The sequence below is a fragment of the Trichechus manatus genome, unplaced genomic scaffold (assembly GCF_000243295.1).
Source record: "Trichechus manatus latirostris isolate Lorelei unplaced genomic scaffold, TriManLat1.0 scaffold00057, whole genome shotgun sequence".
Lineage (NCBI taxonomy): Eukaryota > Metazoa > Chordata > Mammalia > Sirenia > Trichechidae > Trichechus > Trichechus manatus.
This window is the reverse complement of record NW_004443993.1, coordinates 13534295-13557282: the sequence shown is the minus strand read 5'-3', so window position 1 is coordinate 13557282 and position 22988 is coordinate 13534295. Positions and strand designations below refer to the sequence as shown.

General features: G+C 52.0%; 1 protein-coding gene across 1 annotated transcript in view; it reads left to right on the top strand.

Annotated features, from left to right (window-relative positions):
- The first annotated feature begins 6 nt into the window (after positions 1–6).
- DOT1L (DOT1 like histone lysine methyltransferase) overlaps positions 7–22988 on the top strand; it is a 59045-nt gene continuing 36063 nt past the window's right edge. Inside the window, exons 1-3 of the mRNA XM_004378498.2 lie at positions 7–112; positions 15171–15214; positions 21704–21778. Of these exons, the coding sequence (XP_004378555.1) occupies positions 32–112; positions 15171–15214; positions 21704–21778 (200 nt within the window). The 5' untranslated portion in view covers positions 7–31. The remainder of the gene's footprint in view (positions 113–15170; positions 15215–21703; positions 21779–22988) is intronic.

The window sequence follows — 22988 nt, the reverse complement described above, 5'->3', positions numbered from 1 at the left end:
CTAGCATGGTGCGGCGGCAGTGCGCGCCGACATGGGCGAGAAGCTGGAGCTGAGGCTCAAGTCGCCCGTGGGGGCCGAGCCCGCCGTCTACCCGTGGCCGCTGCCCGTCTACGTGAGTACCCCCCGGCCCCGGCCCCGGCCCCGCGGCGCGCGCTCGCCGGGCCCACCCCAGAAACGGAGCCACTTCCAGAAAAAACGCGCTTGAGATCCTCCTGGAGCCCCAACAGGGGACCGTGCGGCCGTTTCCCAGCTCCCCGGGCGCGGAGGCGGGGACGGGGACCCCGCGCTCCCTCCGAGGGGCGCCCCGAGCTCCCGGCTGCCGTTGCCGGAGCGGGGTCGGTAACCCCCAGGGCACCCGCGGCCGGGCCGGCCCCCCGGGTTTTCGGTCTTCTCCTTTTTGACATTAAGTTTTCTCGGCCGTTTATTTTTGCGCTGTCAAGATCCTCAGTTTTTCCTTTTTCTTAGATGTAATTCATTTTTATTAGAGTCCAGTCACGGATCAGTCATTACTTGAGTGTCCAAAACGTGCCAGGTACCATTCTCCACCGTGAAGTTAGGTATTGAACGGGACTCAGCTTAGTTTTATTTTGTTTTGAGGATACCCTTTCCCGTCCCCTTCCCTCTTTTTTTTTTTTTTTTTAAATTAGGAATTTTCTTCTCTGTAGTCGCGAGGACTGGCCTGACCCTGGGAAATGCCAGGGCGCTGGGTGGCCGAGTGGAAATTTACAAAGGCGCGCTCTGGCCGATTCCAGAAACCCACGCGCGTGGCACTGTCACGGCCCCCGGGTGGGACGTTTGTGTGTGGCCGTTTCTCCTGGGCGCCCGACGGGTGCTGAGCAACGAGCATGTGGAGTAGAAAGTGACGCCAGCACGGTTGGCGGGCGTCTTTCGAGCTGTCCTTTTGCACGCCCGGATTTTCAGGGGGGGACGGGGCCCGCCCGGCACCCGCAGGGGGAAACCCGCACGCTCTGGACGCGCGCGCAGGTGGAGCGTCATTTTGGAAACGTCTGGGCGGGGGCGGGGCGGGAGCCGGCGTTGGCGTCTGGCGCCGCCGGGTTCTTTGAGAGTTGGAAGGTTCGGTGAGGCACGACTGCGGTTTCCAGCCGGGCCTGCGCGCGCCGGCGCTGGCTATTTTTGCTCATCCTGCGCCCGGAGGCGAGGTTGAGCCCTGGGGCTCTCGCTTTTCCAGTCGGGCAGCTCAGGGTGTGACCTGGGCGGGAGAACGGCCAAGGCGAGCGAAACTGAAAGTCTGGGAGAAACGAAAGGGCTTTTTTACCGGTTTCCACGTTCAAAATCTAACCGTTCCGCTGGTCTCCACCTCTCTTCTCCTTTCTGGTAGCACTCATCATCTTAGGCTCAGCGGTTGTCTGGATCATTATGATTTTTTAAATTTTGGCTGAAAGTATACACGTGGCAGTACATACATCTATTCAGGTTTTACATGTACAGTTCACTGTCAGTGGTTACAAGCTTCACATTGTGTCACTATTCTCCTCGTTTCTGCCCGTAATTTTTCACCATCCTTCACCTAGGCTCTCTGCCTCTGAAAGTTCTTGTCTGTGTTTTAGAGTTACTGTTGTCAGTTCAAGCTCGTATGGATAATTGTTTAAAAGAGCACAGTGCTGAAGGTGAACGTTATTAAGTGAGCTGAATTGTTTAGTTTAAAGATGACTTCATGGGATAGTTGCATTTCAAGGCTTAAAAGCTGTTTCCAGGCGGTAGATTCAGGAGTTCCTCTGGTCTCAACGTTTCCAGTATCCTGGTTTCCAATAAGAATTTGAAGTTCTGTTCCACGTTTTTTCCCTCTTTTTAATCAAGATCCAACTGTTGACTCCTTGTTGATCATTACATCTTTTAGTTTTCATTTTTTTTTTAGCGGACACAGTACAATTGGTCTTTTTGATGTGCATTTCCGTAATTCTTGACAGCTGCATAGTGTTGTGTGACCACCACCACCACCACCATCAAGGTATGGAGCAGTTCCATCATCCCTCAAAATCCCCTTCTGCTACCTCTTAGTAGTCCACCCTTCTCATAACCCCTGGCAACCACTGATCTGTTCTCTGTCCCTATGTTGTCGGTTGCCATGGAGTCAATTCCAGCTCATGACAACCCCATGTGTGTGGAATAAAACTGCTCCAGTGGGTTTTCAAGGCTGTAAACTTTCAGAAGCAGATCTCCAGGCCTGTCTGCTGAGTCACCTCTGGGTGCGTTTGAAACGCCAACCTTTTGGTTAGTGGGTCAGCATTTAACCATTTGTAGCAACCTCTGTCCCATAGTTTTGCCTTTTTCAGAAAGTCAGGTAAATGGAATCACACAGTTTGTTGCTTTTTGATTCTGGCTTCTTTCGCTGGGCACAATGTATGTGAGATTCATTCATGTGGCTGTTCCATGTATCAGAATGTTCCTTTTTATACCATACGTACCATGGTTTGGTTATATCTGCCCGCATGTTGCAGACATGTGGGATGTTTTCAGTTTTTGGTGATTATGGGTAAAGCCACCTTAACCATATGCGTGCCATTTTTACATGAACTGAAGTTTTCATTTCACTTGGGAGAACACTCAATTTTCAATTGCTGAGGCTATGGTAAGTGTAGGTTCCGGGTGGTGCAAATGGTTGCTCTCAGCTGCTACAGAAAGGTTGGCGGTTCAGACCTAGCCGGAGATGCCGTGGAAGAAAGGCCTGGTGATCTGCCTTTGTAACGATTACGGCCAAGAGAACCCCATAGGGCACAGCTGTACTCTGTAACACACGGGTTGCCGTGAGTCTAAACAGACTGGATGGCAATGAGCTGGGTTTAGATTGGTGGTGGTAAGTGTATGTTGAACGTTTTTACATTTTTAAAAAATGCTATTTCGTGGTACTTAAATCTTTCATTGTATACTACAAACCGATATCCAGGCATCAGATCACTTGGTCTTGCTGAGCTGCCTCCCGCTCCCCCTGACACTGAAAGAAAGTTCCTCTGGAGACAGTCCCCTTGTATCTGGCTGGGTGTTGGAGACCACGTGCCTTTCATGCGGGGAGGAGAAAGGAGAGGTGGTTTGTAAGCTGACCTGGTGCTAGCTTCATCTGGCTCCCCGGTGTAAATGAGGCCTTCTGTTCCTCACTGGCGTGGGCCAGCTTTCTAATGTGTGGCGGTCCTGTGCCGCGGAGTGCCTTTCCCTCCCTGGCTGGGACCTCACTTGGCAGGGGCGGGCGTGTGCTGCCCTCCTGGCCCCAGTTCTCCGCTTGACGTCAGCAGGCCCTGTGCTAGTCCACCCTCCCCCGGCTTTGGGTTTCTAGCGCTCAGTCAGGCTCAGCGCGGCCAGACTCCCCCTCCCGCCAGTGGGGCTCTTGGCTGGGTGGTGCACAGCCGCCTCCGGACAACGTCACAGTGGCGCCTTTTACTTCTTGCTGCTCTCATTGAGGAATTTTGCCTTCTCGCGGGAAACGAGGCAGCGGGACTCTATCGATAAATTCCTATTTTGTTACGATTCGGTGACGATCCCATTAAGGGAGCATGCCGTTTGGGAAGCTGAGTGCTGGAAAGGTCACATTGCTGAGCTGACCACACGTTTGATTCATTCCACAAGCACTTGCTGAACTTGTATAGTGTTCCTGGTGGGGAAGGGATGATAGGAAACTTATCCTCAAGAAACTTATAAAACGAAGGTGGGTCGATTATCTGTCTTTAGGAGCCCTGGTGGTGCAACAGTTAAGTGCTTGGCTGCTAACTGAAAGTCGATGGTTCGAACCCACACAGTGACTCCACAGGAGAAAGAGCTGGTGATCTGCTTCTGTAAAGATTACAGCCTAGACATAATGTAGTTAATAAAAAAAATGTTCTACATTCTACTTTGGTGAGTAGCATCTGGGGTCTTAAAAGCTTGTTAGCAGCCATCTGAGATACTCCACTGGTCTCACCCCATTGGGAGCGAGGGAGAATGAAGAAAACTAAAGACACAGGGGAAAGATTAGTCCAAAGGACTAATGGACCACAACTACCACGGCCTCCACCAGACTGAGTCCAGCACAACTAGATGGTGCCCGGCTACCACCACTGACTGCTCCGACAGGGATCACAATCGAGGGTCCCAGACAGAGGTGAGAAAAATGTAGAACAAAATTCTAATTCACAAAAAAAGACCAGACTTACTGGCCTGACAGAGACTGGAGAAACCCCGAGAGTATGGGCCCCGGACACCCTTTTAGCTCAGTAATGAAGTCACTCCCAAGGTTCACCCTTCAGCGAAAGATTAGACAGGCCCATAAAACAAAACGAGACTAAAGGGGCACAACAGCTCAAGGGCAAGGGCTAGAAGGCAGTAGGGGACAGGAAAACTGGTAATAGGGAACCCAGGGTCGAGAAGGGAGAGTGTTGACACGTGGGGTTGGTAACCAGTGTCACAAAACAGTATGTGTACTGTTTAATGAGAAGTTAGGTTGTTCTGTAAATCTTCATTTAAAGTACAATGATGAAAAAAAGAAAATTACAGTCTAGAAAACCCTAAGAGGCAGTTCTAATCTGTCACATGGGGTCGTTATCAGTCGCAGTTGACTCAACAGCACCTAACAACAACAAAACCAAAAGTGTGACCCTATAGGGCAGGGTAGACTGTTCCAAGAGTTTCCAAGGACCAGCTGGTAGATTCGAACTGCCGACCTTTTGGTTAGCAGTCGAATGCTTAACCACTGTGCCACCAGGGCTCCATCAACAACGACAGGTTATCTATAAACAAAAATTTCAATAGAGTTATATTGTTAGCTGCTGTGATACTGGCCCCCGACTCACGGCAACCCCAGGCACAGTGGAATGAAACTCTGCCTGGTCCTGCAGTGTCCCCATGATCAGTTGCGGATCAGACCGTTGTGATCCACAGGGTTTTCACTGGCTGATTTTTGGAAGTTGGTCACCAGGCCTTTCTTCCTAACTGTCTTACTCTCGAAGCTCTGCTGAAACCTGTTCAGCATCGCAACAGCATGCAAGCCTCCGCTGATGGTGGCTGCACAGTAGTTTACATTGGCTGGGAAGGGAACCCGGGCCTTGCGCATGGAAGGGGACAGTTCTCCCACTGAAGCACCACTGGGCCCTTAGTAGAGTTACAGTGCCATGTGTATAGGGTCAGCTGAGATCTCCGATGGAGCAGCTGCCACTTTGCCTAAGGGGAGGGGTGGATGGCTTCGTGGAGGAGGGGCCATCTGTAGGAGGAAGTGGGAACTACCATCAACCGTCCACGCTCAGCGTCCAGCTTTGGGGATGGAGTTTCACGTAGTTGGCAGATCCAAAGAACAGGAAGGAAGGAAGGGAAATTCCTGTTCTTATGTTGACTGACAGTTACTGGGTATTTGCTTTTTGCATGCAGCGCACTATAGCCTCTTCAAAGCGGGATGTGTCTCTTTTTTTTTTGGTGGGAAAACTAGGTCTTGACTCAGAAGGGAGTAAGTGGTATTTGAAGTGGTGACGACAACGGGTGTGGGAAGAATCAGCGAGGGCTAGCCAATGGCACAGTCCCCTCTGTGACGAATTAAGGCCGTGGGCGGCTGCCAGGGCTGGTTCAGATGCAGCCTCCCACTGGCTGTGGGACCAGCCACAAGCACGAGCCTGCTGCTTCCTCCCAGGAAAGGCCCGGGTTTCTAGTGAGTCATGTGAGCAGCGTGCCCTTCCCGCCTTCAGATGAGTAGTAGCTGGGGAGGGCGGGTGAGCAATCCCTCCTGTGACTCAGAAACTATTTCTGACGCTGACCTCGGTTTTATGAGTAGCCTGTTAATCACAGCTCAAGTGGAAGAAGGCAGCTTAACCCTGTGATTGTATTGCGTGGGCAAAGTACTTAGCTACTTTAAAAAGGGAACAAACCCCAAAACTGTTTCCTGAGATAATCTTTAAACTTAAAACCAAAAATACTCACTGGAGACTTCTTTAAACCAAACAGTAGGTTAGCTTATATAAAGTTAAAAATGTCTGCCTTGAGCATTGTGGTCTTTTAAGAGCTATCTGTATGGGATCAAATAGACAACAGCAACTCAAAACATTAGATAGGAAACTTAGGGGGCAGTGAGTTTATGTCGGTGGGGGAGGAACAATTCGGAAAAGGACGGTGAGAAGGGTTGCACAACTTGAAGAATGTAATCAATGTCACTGAATTGTACGGGTAGAAATTGTTGAATTGGTATATGTTTTGCTGCGTATACTTTCAACAGCAATAAAAAGGCAATGAAAAACAGAATACGCTTGGTTTCATCAAATGTCAACTTTTATAGTCAAGTCTCTTAATATTCAAATACATGCTCTTCATTGGGTTCCTGATGGGTCATGTTTGAGAGCAGAAGGAAGTGTAGGAGCTTTGGATGTTTACGGGGTAGTGGAGGGGAGAGTGGGTGGAGCAGCAGGGAGACCTCTGGGAGCTTGGATCCTTCCCTTTTTTTTCTTATCAGACTTTTTATTCTGAGGTAAGTGTAGATGCATTTGCAATTTCAGGGTCCTTGGGTGGTGCAAACAGTTTTTGCTTTCAACTACTAACCTAAAGTTTGGTGGTTTGAACTCACCTGGTAGTGCCACGGAAGAAAGGCCTGGTGATTTGTTTCCACAGAGTTTAAAGCCAAGAAAACTGTCTTAGTCATCTAGTGCTGCTATAACAGAAATACCTCAAGTGGATGGCTTTAGCAAAGAGAAATTTATTCTCTTCCAGTCTAGGAGGCTAGAAGTCTGAATTCAGGGCACCAGCTCCAGGGGAAGGCTGTCTCTCTCTCTCTGGGCTCTGTCATCAGTCTCCTGGTCTAGGAGCTTCTCATCGCAGGAATCTCGAGTCCAGAGGAGGCACTCTGCTCTTGGTGTTGCTTTCTTGGTGATATGAGGTCCCCAAGTCTCTCTGCTGGCTTCTCTCTTATATCAAAAGAGATTGTCTTAAGACATAACCTGATCTTGTAGATTAAGCCCTGCCCCATTAACATAATGCTGCTAATGCTGCCTCATTAACATCATAGAGGTAGGATTTACAACACGTAGGAAAATCACATCAGATGACAAAGTGGTGGACAGTCACACGGTACTGGGAATCATGGCCTAGCCAAATTGATACGCATATTTTGGGAACACGATTCAATCCATAACAAAAACCTTACGGAGCAGTTCTGCTCTGTATCGCACGGGGTCACCATGAGTTGTAATGGACTTTGACGACAACAGGACCATGAGATTGTTGTAGATGCAGCTGTAGTGGTAGATGCAATTGCTTTTTTACATGCAGATAAAAGAGATGAGGCAGAGAGAATCCTGTGTCTTCTACCCTGTTATCGCTTATGGGAACTTCTTATACAATGATAGAATGATGTAATGTATTCTGGACATTGATGCAGTTAAGACACAGAACATTTTGGGGTCTCCTTTCAAATTTGCTGGAATCTGGAGGAGGCTGACCTCCTGTGACTGCCAGTAATTGGTTCCTGGGTTCCTGGGTTCCCTGCCTTCCAGAACGAAGGCTGTCCTCTTTTCTCCCCCTCTCCCAGCCGCTGGCAACCCCTAATCCGTTTTGTCGCTGTGGCTTTGCCTCTCCTGGACATTTCGTGTCAGTGGGATCACACAACACGCGGCCTTTTGTGTCTGGCTTCTCTGACTGAGCGTCGTGTTTCCGAGGTCCGTCCGTGTTGGAGTGTGTATCGCTGCTTCATTCCTTTCTAGGTTTTCAACTTTATTGTGAAAATGTACATAGCAAAACATACGCCAGCGCAACAATTTCTTCATAGACGATTCAGTGATGTAGATTACATTCTTCGAGTTACACAGCCATTCTCATCCTCCATTTTAAAGTTGTTCCTCCCCCATTAACATAAGCTCACTGCCCCGCAAGCAAAAACCCCGCCTCCCCCTTCCCATTCATGGTGACCACTGATAATCTTCAGTTTCAATGTATTTGCTTTTTCATATATGGGAGGTCACGCGATAAACGTCCTTTCGCAACTGACTTGTTTCACTCAGCATGGTGTTTTCAAGGTTCTGACGTGCTGTAGCACGCGTCCATCCTTCATTCCTTTTTATGACTGAGTAATACTCCCCTTTGTGGACGGGCCAGGTTGTGGGGTCTTGAGGCCCACTGGTAAGGTGTCTGGCGTTTATCCTGGGGGGTGAGCCACACGAACCGGGGTACTGCTCATAACGTACCTTGCTGGAGGTGGACACAGTTGGAATTCGCAGGTGGTCCGCCGCGCGTGGGTTCTCCAGACCACAGGGTCTGTTCTGCACTGGTTTCTTGGTGTGTGGGGAATCCCAGGCCCAGAAGTCCCTGCGCACATCTGTTTTCCCTGGAGGCAGGGTTTCCCTAGAACTTTCCACCCACGTGCCTGCGGCCCCTCCATGTCTGCTTTCCTCTCCCCTCATCACGCCCTTGGCCTCAGCCTCGGCTCAGAGCGCTCTGGCGGCTAAAGCGCTTGCTGTGATGAGGGCAAGGACAGTGCTGGCGATTCCTGTGTCTCACCTTGAAGACCTCCACGCCATGGTGCTCGGGATTTTCCAGTGTAGCGCCTTTGGCCGTCGGGCAGCTCAAACTGCTGCGGATGCGTTGATTTTTATCAGACCTGCGGAGTTTTCCTTGTCAACCCTGTCTTGGTCTTAGCCCTGGCCCCCAGAGCTATACGGTGGAGACTCCTGTGGAGTCTGAAGACAGCCGGCATAGCCCCCTCCAAATGGGTCCCCGTTCCCATAGGGGGAGGCCGGTCAGAGAGCAGGACCCATCTCTGGTCCCAGCTCTGCTGTTAACCAGCTGCGCGGATTTGGGCGGGAACCAGGACCCGTTTCGGACTTCAAGTCGAGGATCAAGTGGAAACATGCTCGTTCCAGTGTAAGGATAGAGCTAGGTGCCGTGCCCTCCTCTCTGCGTCGGCGCTGCCCAGTAGAAATACCACGAGCCACTGTGTAATCCCAAATTTTTTAGTAGCCATGCCAAAAAAAAAGAAAGTTGAAAGAAACAGATGGAAGTAGGTTTTTTTAAAATATTTCATTGTGTTTTTGGTGATAATTTACATAGCACATTAGACTCCCATTTGGTAATTTCTGCACAAATCGTACAGTGATATCAGTTACATTTTTTACAGTGTGTCAACATTCTCTGTAATTATGTTCTGGTTGTTCTGTTTCCAGTGCTCTAGTTTCCCTGCCCCTTCTTATCTTTGCTTTAAAGTAATTGTTGACCTTTTGATCTCACGAAGTACAGTATTCACGGCTAATACTCTTTTATTTTGTGTGCAGTCTCTTATTTCGCTGAGAGGTGACGTCGGGATAGTTTTGGTTCTAGGTTTAAAGAGCGTCTCAGGGCGATAGTCTCAGGGAGTCCTCCAGCATCAACTGGTCCAGTAAGTGCACTTTCTAAGAATTTGAGTTCTGTTTCATGCTTTCCTCCCATTCTCTCAGGGTCCAGCTATTGTGGCTCTGAGCAGAATGGTTGGTAGTGGTAGCTGGGCACAATCTGTTCTTCTGGTCTCCGGGTAGATGAGGCTGTGGCTCGTGTAGGCTGTTAGCCCTGTAGACTGGTTTCTTCTCTGAGGCCAGCAGCTCCATAGAAGGCCCGATGATCTGCTTCAGTAAAGGTTACTGCCTGGAAAGCCTATGGGGCAGTTCTGCTGTGTCACATGGGGTCACTATGAGTTGGAATTGATTCAACGGCAACAATTCCTTTTCTGGACACTTTTGGGTTATTATGTCCTGAAGGTCACATCATTTTTTTTTTTTTTTAATGCTAGTTGACTTTCTTTTATTGTGATAAAACATACATGACTTAAAATTAGTCATTTTAGGCATTTTTGAGTGTACAGTTCAGTGGCACTCCGTGCAGTGTTGTGTAGCCATCACCACCATCTACGTCCTGTGTATCTGCCCAAGGGCCCGTGTGGCGTGGACTTGGGACTGGCTCAGTCAGCATCACCCTCAGGCAGTCAGATGCCATTGGAGGGCTGTCATGGCCTGCAGTGTCTTCTGCCCAGCGTTGCCTGTCTGTGGCTGCTCAGGTTGGCGCTGGCACTGAGCACTGGGGACTCGAGGGGCAGCACTGGCAGGGTGGCCACCTGTCCTTGGCTGCTTGGAGCTGTGACTCATTGCCGGGCTGTTTCTCTCCCAGTTATTTCATCTGCCTGGGAGTCTCATGCAGTGTGCAGCTTAAGACATTGATGTTTTTATTTATTGTGGAAAGTTTTCAGTAACCACCAACGCAGAGAAACTAGTAGTGAACGCCGTGTCCCCATCACCCCGTTTGTAGTTACCAGCATTCGGCTAAGATGGATTTTTATATGAAAGGGTGTCTTCTCAGCTGGTTCTTTTGGGTGCTCTGTTGTAATTAGAGAGAAGAGCGTGGGTTAATCACTTAACTCAGCATACGTGGGCTTCTGCCGTGGGCCACGTCCTGGGCCGTGAACTTGGCCTAGGACGGAGAAGGAGAAGGACTGGGAGTAGGGGTGTGTGTCTGCGGAACAAGACAGACTGGGCCGCAGATGGGGGCCTCCTGGGGCTGTCCTAGGTAAGGCGTCCCAGGTTGGCTCCCTGCTCATTTCTCTCCTGGAGGCCTGGGAAGTGGGACAAAGAGGTCGCTGGCTAGCAGCCGTGAAACAAACAAACAAAAAAAAACCCCATTCCTGTTGAGTCAATTCTGGCTCATAGAGACCCTACAGGATAGAGTAGAACTGCCCCACAGGGTTTCCAAGGAGCAGCTGATAGATTCGAACTGCTGACCTCTTGGTTAGCAGCCGAGCTCTTAACCACTGCACCACCAGGGCTCTGGCAGCTGTGAGAGCCTCGAATCCCAGATGGGTGATCAGCACGGCGCCACTCGCACATCTCATCTCACAACTGTCTGGGGAAACTGGCCAGTCCCTCGGAGGGCCGCGTGGAGGTCTTAGAAGGGGCCACCGGGAGCTTTTTCTCTTCCTTTTCATCTGGTTTGAAAGCTGAGGAAACTCGTTTTTCATCTCATCACCAATGAAACCAAATCCAGGCACCTTTTTCTGCATCCTCATAGTGAGGATCAGAGAGGGAGTGCACGTCCAGGCTTAGCCCAGCTCCTGCCACGTGGAGCTCCTGCTGCATGCGTGCTCACACATCCCGTACTTGTGGGAGTACTTGTGCTGGATTGTACATGTACATGCTGTTGGGGGCCTTTTCTAGTGTTAGTATCAAGTCCTCCTGTTATTGTAAAATTCATTCTCCTGGGCAGTGCTACCAGCAAAGTTCGTCAGCCCAAACACAAAACCTGCTGTTCATCGCTGCATAACAGATTAACCCAACATTAAGCAGCTTAAAACAACATTTATCATCTCATGTCGTTTCTGAGGGTCAAGAATATGGGAGTAGCTGAACTGCTGCATGGTTCTGGCTAAGGGTCTCTCATGAAGTTACAGTCAAGAAATCGGCCGGGGGTGCGGTGGTCATCATCTGAAGGCTCCACTGGGTCTGGAGGAGCTGCTTCCAAGATGGGTCCCTCACATGGCTGTTGGCTGGAGGTTCCAGTTTCTCTCCCTGCAGATGGCTCCATAGAGCTGCTTGAGTCTCCTCACAACATGGCGGCTGGCTTCCCTCAGGGCAAGTGTCCTTGGAGAAAGAGGGCCCCTTCCCATCCTGGAGAGTTGGTTTCACCCTTCCGGAATGACTTTACCCTCATCACTCCTGTAACTTTCTTCTCATTTTACCCTTTGCTGTGCGGGCTGGATTATCTCTTCCATAGTTCTTAGACAAGAGCGTGGCTGCTTTTCTCCTTTGTCAGGGTGATTGGATCCAGGAGCCAGTCAACTCCTGAGAAGACCCTAGTTGGGTCTCAGTGAATGTAACTAACAACAGGGTAGGTCAGTCATGTGGATCTCTTATAAACTCTCATAAATACCTCAGACTGAGGGGTGGGGCTGCTTTTAATGGAGTCTGTTGTTGTTGACAGCTTTGTGGAGATATAATTCACACAACATACAATTCACCCTTTTAAGGCGTACAATTCAGTGGTTTTCAGTGTATTCACAGAGTTGTGCAGCCTTCACCAAAGCCAGTTTTAGAACATTTTCATCACCCCGAAAAGACACTGTAGTTAAGCATAGAATTACCGTATGACCAGCAACTCCTCTCCTGGATAGACCCCCAAAAGAATTGGAAGCAGGGATGCACACAGCCTCATGTACACCCGTGTTCATTGCAGCGCTACTCACAGTAGCCCAGAGTTGGAAACAACCCACGTGTCCATCAGCAGGTGATGGGTAAACGCAGCGGGGGCCATCCACACGAGGGCATCTTACTCGGCCATAAGGAGGAATGAGGTTCTGGGACGTGTATGACGTGGATGAACCTTGCAGACGTGATGCTCAGTGAAAGAAGCCAGACCCAAATGACCCGGTTTGTTTGATCCCATGCGTCTGAGATGTCTAGAAGAGGCACATGCAGAGACAGAGAGTAGATGAGTGCTTCCCAGGGGCTGGGGGGAGGGGAGTCACTGCTTAGTGGGTACACGGTTTCTGTTAGGGTGATGGAAAAGTTTTGGAAAGAAACAGTGGGGATGGCCATTCAATACAGGAAACGTACTAAAAGCCACTGGGATGTACATTTGAAAATGATTAAAATGGCAAATTTTGTGTTGTGTGTATCACCACAATAAAGAAGGAAGGAAGGAAGGGAGAGAGGAAGGAAGGAAAGAAGCAAGCCCACACCCATCAGCTGTCACTCCCCCTCGCCCTCCCCCAGCCCCTGGCACTTACCTACTTCCTGTTTCTGGATTTGCCTCCTCTGGACTTTTCACGTAAGTGGAGTTGCAGCGACTGTGCCATTTTACAGTCCCTCTGGCAATATGCAAGGGTTCCAGTTTCTCTACATCCTTGCCGACACTTGGTGTTCTACTGCCCGTGCTCGCAGGCGTGAAGTGATCTCACTGTGGTTGCGGCGTGTATCCCCCGATGAGTGATGACCTCCAGCCTCTTTACGTGCTTGTTGGCCATTTGGATGTCTTCCCTGGAGAGGTGTCTGCTCAGCCCCTTCCTGTTTCCGCTGCCTGCACAGCCCCGCTCTCCTCTTTGTGCCAGTTCTTGCTTTTCATGCGCTTTTTTGAGAACTGGCCAGAGGTTCCCCTTTGCCCACGAGAGCTGTGACTGCCTGTTGGTCTTCTGCTGTTTATCATGAGGTGTGAGGGGACTGTCCCATCAGGATTCTCAAACCACTGGGTCGCTGGTACAGCAGCTCGCTGGGCCCTGTGCTGGAGCTTCTGATCCCGTGGGTGGGTCCAGGAGTCTGCATTTCTGACTAGTTCCCAGGTCGTGCCAGTGCTGCTAGTTGGGGACCCCCCTGTGGGAACCCCGACTTACGAGGCCAAGTCCCCTACCTGATTGTGCTCTGCTCTACTTTGCCCCCACCTGGTCTGTACAATGGGGTACAGTAGATTTGAGGTGATCCCTAAGTCAGTTGGAGGGTATTATTAAGAACGCTGTGGTCCCTGGGTGATGTGAACTGTCTGTGCCCAACTGCTCACCTAAAGGTTGGCAGTTTGAACCCACCCAGCAGCACCATGGAAGAAAAGACCTGGTGATCTGCTTCTGTTAAGATTTCAGCCCTGAAAACCCTGTGGGGCAGTTCTGCTCTGTAGCCCATGGGGTGGCCATGAGTCGGGATTGGCTTGATGGCAGTTAACAATGTTAAGGATGCTGGAGGGTTTGTTTCTCTTCGCCTTAAAAAAAAAGGCTTAGCACAGAAGGCCACGTATGTACGATTCCATTGATATGATGGCAGATCCGCAGAGGGAAGGTGGGTTAGTGGTTGCCCAGGGGACGGGGAAGTGGGGGTGGGGAGTGACCGCTGACGGGCGCGGGATTTCTGTGTGGGGTGATGAGAACGTCCTGAGGTTAGATAGTGGTGATGGTTGCACAGTCTGAAAGTACTAAAAACCACTGAAGTATTCGCTTTAAGCAGGTGAACCTTATACTCTGTGAATTCTGTCTCAGCAGCCCTGGTGGCACAAGGGTTAAGCACTCGGCTGCTAACTGAAAGGACTGTGGTTTGAACTCACCCAGCAGCTCCGCGGGGAAAAGACCTGGCGATGTGCCCCTGTAAAGATCCCAGCCTGGGAAACCCTGGGGGCAGGTCTGCCGTGTCACGCGGGGTCGCTGTGAGTCGGAGTGGACACGACGGCGCCCAGGAACAGCAGCGGAGCGGCTGGAAAAGAGCCGGCTTAGGACTCGGCAGCGTATTTAACGAGCCGACGTGATACCACTACTGAATGCTGGGATGTGCTAGGCACTATTCTAAGACCCTCTCAGGCGTTCTTCTGTCTTAAACCTCTCTGCTTGGTAGTTACTGTTCTCTTGTTTTCACGCTGTGAAAGCTGGTTGCCTGGGCTTGGAGGCTGACAGGATCTCAGGAGCCTCCGCTGGCAGCTCTGGGACTGGACACCAGCTGCTTGCTCCCGGCCCGGGCCCTTGCCCTCACTGTGCTAGGACCCGTGACAGTGGGACCAGAAGAGGTGCTGGGCAGAGAGTATCACTGAGTCCCAAAGAGGCCCCCGTGGTGGCCGAAGGGCTGGCGCCGATGCCCGCAGCCTCGGGAGGTGAGGCGGCGGCAGCAAAGCTGCTGTACAGCCAACGACTACCGAGGCCACGTTAGTTGGGCCCCTGTAAGTTGCACCCTGGGGTCTCTGGAACCCTCTGCACACGCTGTGACCTGACCTGTGTCACCGCATCCTGATCCTTGTTGTTTTGAGGTCCTAGCACAGCTGGCTGCGGAGACCCCCGCCAGGGCTCTGGAGCAGCTCCTGAAGGTCCCTCTTTCAGCAGCAGGCCTGCGGGGGCCCGGACCAGCGGCAGCCGGGTGGTGCAGTGGTGGCTCTGGTCCTGGCTGAGCCCCGGGCCACACTCACTTGTGCAGCTCTGGATGCCCTGGGTAGGCCCTCCTACCCGCTTCCTGGTTGTTGGGATCAGATGGGGATCGAGCTTCCAGTGCGTCCCAGGCCCCTGGGGAATGGCTGGGGTGACTTTGGTGGGGAGGGTCCTGGCAGCCCCTGCCTTGGTGGTGGGCCTGGAAGCTACGTCAGCTGAGAAATGGAAAGTGGAGCGAGCCGAGCAGACGGCATTAAGGTGCAGGGGGGAGCGTCTTCCTCTTCGAGTGCCTCCACGGCCATGCACTCCACGGTCACCTGAGGGAGGTGCCACGGACCGACTCTTAAGACTGTTTCCGTTTGCTTTTCAGGACAAACATCACGATGCTGCTCACGAAATCATCGAGACCATCCGGTGAGTTGCCAGCGCTTGCTCAGCACTGGGCGTAGCCTGCGCTCCCAAAGGCCCCATGGGCAACGGCTTCATAAAGCCATGACCCGGTTCCTGGTTCTCCCGGGTCCCGGGCTTTGCTGACTCGGGACGCCCCTGCCTGGCTCCCCCCTGACGGCAAGAAGACAGTGGAAGAGAGGGCGGCAGACGTTAAATGTGTTTTCTAACAGGGAGTTGGGTTATCTCCCAGAAACTTCGGAGGCCCTGGGTGGTGCAAATGGGGAACGTGCTCGGCTGCTAACCCGAGGGTTGGAGGCTCAAGTCTACCCAGAGGCGCCTCGGAAGACAGGCCTGGCAGTCTGCTTCTGAAACGTCACAGCCGTTGAAAACCCTATGGAGCACAGTTCTACTCTGACACACGTGGGGTCACCATGAGTCGGAGTCAACGGCCACACTCTCTTTTTTTAACCTTCTCTTCTGTGCTCTCATCACCTTGCCCCCCGCTTTCAGCACATTTTACAGCCCCCTGCTTTGCCAGGTTCCTTATCGGCCTCTCAGAACGATGATGACGTAGAGCAGGGAGAAGAACTTGGTCAGCGAGGCCCATGTTTGCTTGTTTGTTTTTTATTGTACCTTAAGTGAAAGTTTACAATTCAAGTTAGTCTCTTGTACAAAAATTTATACACACATTGTTACGTGACCCTAATTGCTCTCCCTATACTGTGACAGCACACCCCTCCTTTCCACCCCAGATTTCCCGTGTCCATTCAGCCAGATCCTGGCCCTCTCTGCCTTCTCATCTCCCCTACGGACAGAAGCTGCCCATTTAGTCTCATGTATCTACTTGAGCTAAGAAGCACACTCCTCACGAGTATCATTTTATGTCCCACAGTCCAGTCCAGTCTTTGTCTGAAGAGTTGGCCTCGGGAATGCTTCTAGTTCTGGGTTGACAGAGAGTCCGGGGGCCATGCTTTCTGGGGTTCCTCCAGTCTCAGACCATTAAATCTGGTCTTTTCACTAGAATTTGAGTTCTGCTCCCCACCTTTCTCCTGCTCCATCAGGGACTCTATTGTGTTCCCTGTCAGGGCGGTCATTGGTGGTAGCCGGGCACCATCTAGTTTTTCTGATCTCAGCCTGATGAAGTCTCTGGTTTATGTGGCCCTTTTTGTCTCTTGGGCTAATTCTTTCCTTATGACTTTGGTGTTCTTCATTCTCCTTTACTCGATGTGGGTTGGGACCAATTGATGCATCTTAGTGATGGCCGCTCACTAGCTTTTAAGACCCCAGATGCCACTCACCAAAGTAGGATGCAAGGGAGGCCCATGTTTTGATGGCAGTTTTCCACTCATCTGCCAGGCCACGTTGGACAAGTCACGTGGCTTCCACTTCCCTGAGCCTCAGTTTCCTGACCTGTAAAATGGGGGCAGTGGTCCCGAGCTGCAGCATCCCCAAGGGACTCCCCCATCTCCTTGTGTTCCCTCACTCTTCTCGGTCCTTTGGACTTGGCTAATTAACCACAGCCCCAGTTGGCGGGTCTTCCCTGTCGGGCATGGGTCTGAAGATCACTGACAGACCCTGAGCCTGCTCGTCCTGTACGCGTGCAGAGGCAGGAAGACCCCCTCCCCCGCTGCAGTTCTGTTTCCAGTGGGCTTTGTCCTCCACTGTGGACACCAGGGTCTGGTCCCCTGAAATCCCGTGTGCCTCGTGCGGCACTCTTGCAGCTTCTTGTTCTGGCTGTTTGTGGTCAGAAACCTAGCCCTGCTTCAGGACTCGCAGTTGGGTGGCACATGTGCCTTCACAGTTCTCTGCTTCCTTGGGGCCCTTACACGTGGCCCATGTGGGGCCTGGAGGGCAGAGGCCCTGAGTCCGGGCGCGGATCCCACCCGGACTCATGCCGCCCCATGGCCCTGAGCTTCTTTGGTTTGCTCTTGGGGCAGAGTGGCATCTCTTTGCAAGGGCCTTCTGAGGATTAAGTGGAATGATTTGTGTACGTCATGCAGGGGGCCTGACGTGGGGTTCAAAAACCAAACTGTTGCCGCACTCATAGCGACCCTATAGGACAGAGCAGAACTGCCCCATAGGGTTTCCAAGGAGTGGCTGGTGGATTTGAACTGCCAACCTTTTGGTTAGCAGCTAAGCTCTTAGGCACTGTGCCACCCAGTGTTCAGAATTTGGGATCTGCTGTCATTTTTACCTGGCATAACCCATAAACCAAGTGGTCATGGGATGCTGGGAGTGGTGGGCTTCAGTTTGATTTATCAAAATAAAAAAAGGCCGCTGGTTAAGAAATGGGAGTGTGGTGTCTAGTCCACCCCCTGAGCACACCCCTGTGAGCGGCCGGCCTCTTCCCTGTGACAGGAGAACGCTTGTCCCTGCCGTGCAGGGTGGTGAGGAGGAGGGGAGGGGACCATGCAGGAACAGTGTTCAGCACACAGGATGTCCCTAGGAGGTAGAAGCTTCAGGAAGTCCTTAAACGTGGACTGGAAGAGGCGCCACCCACCCCCTGTGGACTTGACCTGCCCCGACCTGCTTACCTGTGCACATGTGGACTGGAAGAGGCGCCGCCCCCTTGGACTTGACCTGCCCCGACCTGCTTACCTGCGCATGTGGACTGGAAGAGGTGCCGCCCCCTTGGACTTGACCTGCCCCGACCTGCTTACCTGCGCACACGTGGACTGGAAGAGGCGCTGCCCCCGTGGACTTAACCTGCCCCGACCTGCTTACCTGCGCACACGTGGACTGGAAGAGGCGCCGCCCCGTGGACTTGACCCGCCCCGACCTGCTTACCTACGCACATGTGGCGCGGGAATGCGTGTCTCTCCCGTTGTCTCAGCTTCGCGCCTTCCAGTTCTGATGAAATGCCCAGCAGCCGTTAAAGAGTGTTTGCGAGCTGTAGTGCATTGACGGGCAAATCTAGCGAAGGAATATGCACCGTTGTGGGGCCTCTTACTGCACTGGGTGAGGGTCTTAGCATGTGGGGGTGCTGAAGCAGCTCCCCCGGTTGGCCTCCTGGTTGCTGTTAGAGGTGGAGCTCTGGGATTGCAGGCAAAATGTACCCACCTCCAGTGGGGAGGAGCCAGGATGAGGCTCTGCGGTGGGAAGCCACCAGTTAGGGGAAAACCAGTTACCATTCAGTTGGTCTGACTCATGGCGACCCCATGTGTGCAGAGTGGAACTGCGCTCTATAGGGTTTTCAGTGGGTGATCTTTGGGAAGTAGATCGCCAGTATTTTCTTCCAAGGCACCTCTGGGTGGACTGGAACCTCTGACTTTTCGGTTAGGAGGTGAGCACATTAACTTTGCGCCCCCCAGGGCTCCTCTTTGTTGTTTTGTTAGTTGCCATGGATTGTGAGCAGAATGGAACTGCTCCACGGGGTCTTCTAGGCTGGGACTTTTCAGAAGTAGATTGCCAGGCCTCCCTTCCAGGGTGCCCCTGGGTGGGTTTCAACTGGCTAATAGTCAAGTGCTTAACCTTTTATGCCATCCAGGGACTCTGTAGTTAGTTTATAAAAATACAGTTCATTTTGTATGTTGACCTGGTGTCCTGTGACCTTGCTAAATTCACTTATGTTGTAGTAGATTCTCTGAATTCCTAAGGACCTTCTGCGAGTGGAATCACCTGTCTGAATAGAGACAGACGTAGACGGTCTTCACACTGCTTATTTGTTTTCCTCGTCACGTCCTTCTGGCTGCTGCTGCTGTTGGGTGCCGTCCAGTCAGTCCCAAGTCACAGTGACCCTGTGTCACAGAGCAGAAGTGCCCCATAGGGCTCTCTAGGCTGAAATCTTCACGGCAGCAGGTTGCCAGGTCTTTCTGCCGTGGATCTGCTGGGTGGGTTTGAACCGCCAACCTTTTGGTTAGCAGCCAAGCGCTTAGCGCTTGTGCCACCAGGGCTCCTAGTTGCACCAGCTGGGACCGCTGATACCAGGCTGAAGAGAAGTGACTGCAGACATCCTCTCCTCGTTCCCAGGGTGGGGAGGTGCGTGCAGTCTTTCCCCCAGAATGGTGTTAGCTTCGGGTTTTCTCTGTCCACCGGGTCTCTGACAGAAACCACACGTGTTATCTGAACAGAGAATTTGCTCTAAAGAGGTGTTCACCTGGTGTGTGTAGTTACGCTGTGTACCCGAGGGGTGAAGAGAGCACACTGCCCCAGGACGCAGCTAGTGCCCTCAGGGCTGCAGGAACCGAGGGCAGACGCTGCAGTGGGGAGACCCTGCGGGGCTGAAACTCCAGCCTCAGCTCGCCCTGCTGCTTTGAGTTTGGAGGGGTCTTCTCGGGAGGGGACCCAGACCACTGGGGAGGTGGTGCTGGCTTGCTGGTTGCTGGGGTCTGTGTGTGTTGGGGGTTCGAGGTGGGAGGGCAGCATGAAGCTGTGTTTTTGCATGTTGGAAACCTGTAACTGAGCTCGCGGGACGGCCTCCTGCTGGGGACTGCCATGGCGCCCCCACGTGTGTCCGAGCGGAACCGCGTGCCACGGGGTTTTCAGGGGCTCAGCTCGCAGAAGCAGATCGCCAGGCTTTTCTTCCGAGGGGCCTCTGGGTGGACTTGAACCTACGACCTTTTGGATAACAGCTGAGTGTGTGAACTGTTTGCACCGCCCAGGGACCACCAGCAGAGAGGAAAGAGCTCGGTCCTCCTTCCTTCTCCTCTGTCCTCTGTCGGGGTCTTCCTCGTGTGCCCTGCTGGCAGGGGGGCGGGGGGGTTTGTTGCGGAGGAACAACAGCTTGAAGCTGCCCTTTCTGACACCGAGGAGATCCCTTCCTGTGGGCAGAAGTTTCCTGAAGGGGGTTGTTTTTTTTTTCCATTTATCATGAGTAGGTATTGAGTTTGTAACATGCTTTTTCCACATCTGTTGACATGATCATACTACGTTTTTTTTCTTCTTTATTCTGTTGGTGAGATGAATTGCAGCAGTGCATTTTAGAATGTCAAACAACTGCATTCGTGGGTAAACACCACCTGATCATGGTTGCTGGATTCAGTCGACTAATGCTTTATTTTTTATTTTTTTGACTAGTGTTTTAAATGGAGATTTGTATCTGTGTTCATGAGGGATGTTGGTCTGTTGATTTCGATTCTTGTGATGACTGATTTTGGTCTTAGAGTACTGCTGGCCTCATAAAACCCTGAAAGAGTTTTTGTGGGATTGGTGTTATTTTATTCTTAAATGTTTGACAGAATTCACCAGTGAAGCCATCTGGGCTTGCGGTTCTCTTTATTGCAAGGTATTTGATTAGAAATTCAAGTGTTTAATAGATAAAGGGCTAAGATGTCCTGTTTCTTCTTGTGTTAGCTTTGGTGATTTATGTCTTTCAAGGCATTTGTTCATTTCATCTAAGTGGTTGAACTGATCAGCTGCTGTTTTCAGGGTACTGCTTGTTTTCTTATTTGTAAGCTCTTTAGTGATGACTCCCCTGTTGTAGTTTTCTTTCAGGATTTTGTCAGGATCTAAGTAATGTTTACACCTTGCAAATGGTTGATGTATTTTTCTAAGTCTGTTAATCTGTAGGTTCTCCTTCATTTCTCTTTCTTAGAATGTTTGTTGAAGAAGCCCAGTTATTTGTGATTAATTAATTCCTCAAATAATAGTTCTCTTTAGTTTCTAGTAGAGGAGCCCTGGTGGTGTAGTGGTTAAGAACTTGGCTACTAACCAAAAGGTTGGCAGTTCGAATCCACCAGCTGCTCCTTGGAAACCCTGTGGGGCAATTCTCCTCTGTCCTATAGGGTCGCTGTGAGTCAGAATCGACTCGTCGACAGCGAGCTTAGTTTCTAGTAGGTGGGTTTCTTTCATGCTCTCTGCTTCGAGCCCGTTGGTTTGCGAAGCCTGGTAGCATGTCGATTCCTTCAGCTCCCAGGAGTCAGCAGTGCTTGCGCTTACAGCTGCGTAAAGTGTGGGTAGCTCACAGCTTGGGCCTACGTTTCGCCATGTTTGTTCTAAGTAACGCCTCTCTTCTTTCACATTCGGGTTGAGTAATGAGGACTTTTGTTTTCGTACTTGAAGAGTAAATGTGTTTAAGGAGTCCTGGTGGCGCAGTGGTTAAGTGCTGGGTTGCTAACCAAAAGGTTGGTGGTTTGAACCCAACCAGTGGCACTGCAGAAGAGCTGGTGATCTGCTCCTGTAAAGATTACCCATTGCTGTCGAGTCGATTCCGATTCACAGCAACCCCGAGTGACAGAGTAGAACGGCCCCATAGGGTTTCCTAGGCTGTCATCTTTACAGAACGAGATCGCCAGGTCTTTCTCCCGCAGAGCAGCTGGTTGGTTCGAACTGCCGATCTTTCAGTGAGCAGCTGAGTGCTTAACCACTGTGCAACCAGGGCGCCTTCTGTAAAGCTTACGGCCTGGGAAACCCTATGGGGCAGTTCTTTTCTGTCACACGGGGTCGCCGCTGTGAGTCGGAATCTACTAGGTGGCACCCAACAGCAACCACTGCCACAGGGAGCGTTTAAGAATGTTCAGAGGAAGGGCGGCTCTAAGGGTAACAGTCGCTGTTGTTCCTGCGCTTCTATTTCAGATGGGTCTGCGAGGAAATCCCAGATCTCAAGCTCGCCATGGAGAACTACGTTTTAATTGACTATGACACCAAGAGGTAAGGGGGCTCCTTCCCTCCTGCCTTCCTCCTCGCCGCAGACAGGCGCCACGCTGTGTGCGGACTCGGCCATAGTCAGTCCTTCTCTGATGGTGCCAGCGGATCCGAGATTTCCTTTTGGAGCTGGCTGTCGACTCTGTGAAGTTATTTTGGTAGAAATGTTTATCAAACATTGGCAGATGCTGTCAGCGTGAGGAAAGAATTGGAAACTCAGTGTTGCCGAAACCCGAGTTGGTTTGTGTGAAATTACTCGACTTAGCAACCGCTCTTTCTGAGGCTGCCCGCTGCCAGCAGCCGTGAGCCGCCGCCTGGCCTCGGTGGCCCGTGAGCCGCCACCTGGCCTCGGTGGCCCGTGAGCCGCCACCTGGCCTCGGTGGCCCGTGAGCCGCCGCCTGGCCTCGGTGGCCCGTGGCTCCCTGGCGAGCCTCCGTTGAGCGCCTCCTCGGCCGCTGGCTGTTCCCAGCCCCTTGGCCGCGTCCATCAGTTTCCTGGAGGCCCTCTCCCGAGTCTCAGGAGAGCCCTGTGGTGGGGAAGGGCGAGGCAGTCTCTGGAATGCCGGCCTGGAATTTTTTTGTTTTTCTTTGAGAGAGAAGGGAAACATTCCATGCTCACTCCCGTTTCAGCTCTCGGGAGGGCCCTGCCGTCTGGGAACTCAGCTGCCTCTCCTGGCAGAGGGGTGCCCCGAGCAGCCCTGAATTGCCACAGAGGGTCCCTACAGGTTTCTCCACCTCTGTGGTCACTGTCACGAAAGCGCTGCCGTCGGCCGGGCTGCCATTTCGGCCTCAGGGAACAGCCACCCTGTCCCCTCGCCTCTCACCTTCCCCCATTTCACCAGCAGCCTGGTGTTGTCACAGGGGGGGTGGCTTGCTCCGCGTCTGGAGCAGTGGGACCCCCGGGGTGTCTGGGGGGCATCAGGTGGGCCCCGGGCTGTGGGTGGATGTTGGGTAGCCTGTGGTAGCGGTCAGTACTAATCCAGGGCTGCAGACTTCATGCTGAGCACCCCTGCTGTCGGGTGAGGTGGGTGTGCGCACTGACACCTCCAGCCACATGGTCGAGCTTTTTCGTCAGGCCTTGAGCAGTGAGGCAGGGCCACAGTGGCCGTCTATCTGCTGGACCAGCTGCCGTGAGTGGTCAGGGGACAGCGTGTGAGAGCAGAGCAGGGCTGCGGGCACACACAGCTGCCGCGAGTGGTCAGGGGACAGCGTGTGAG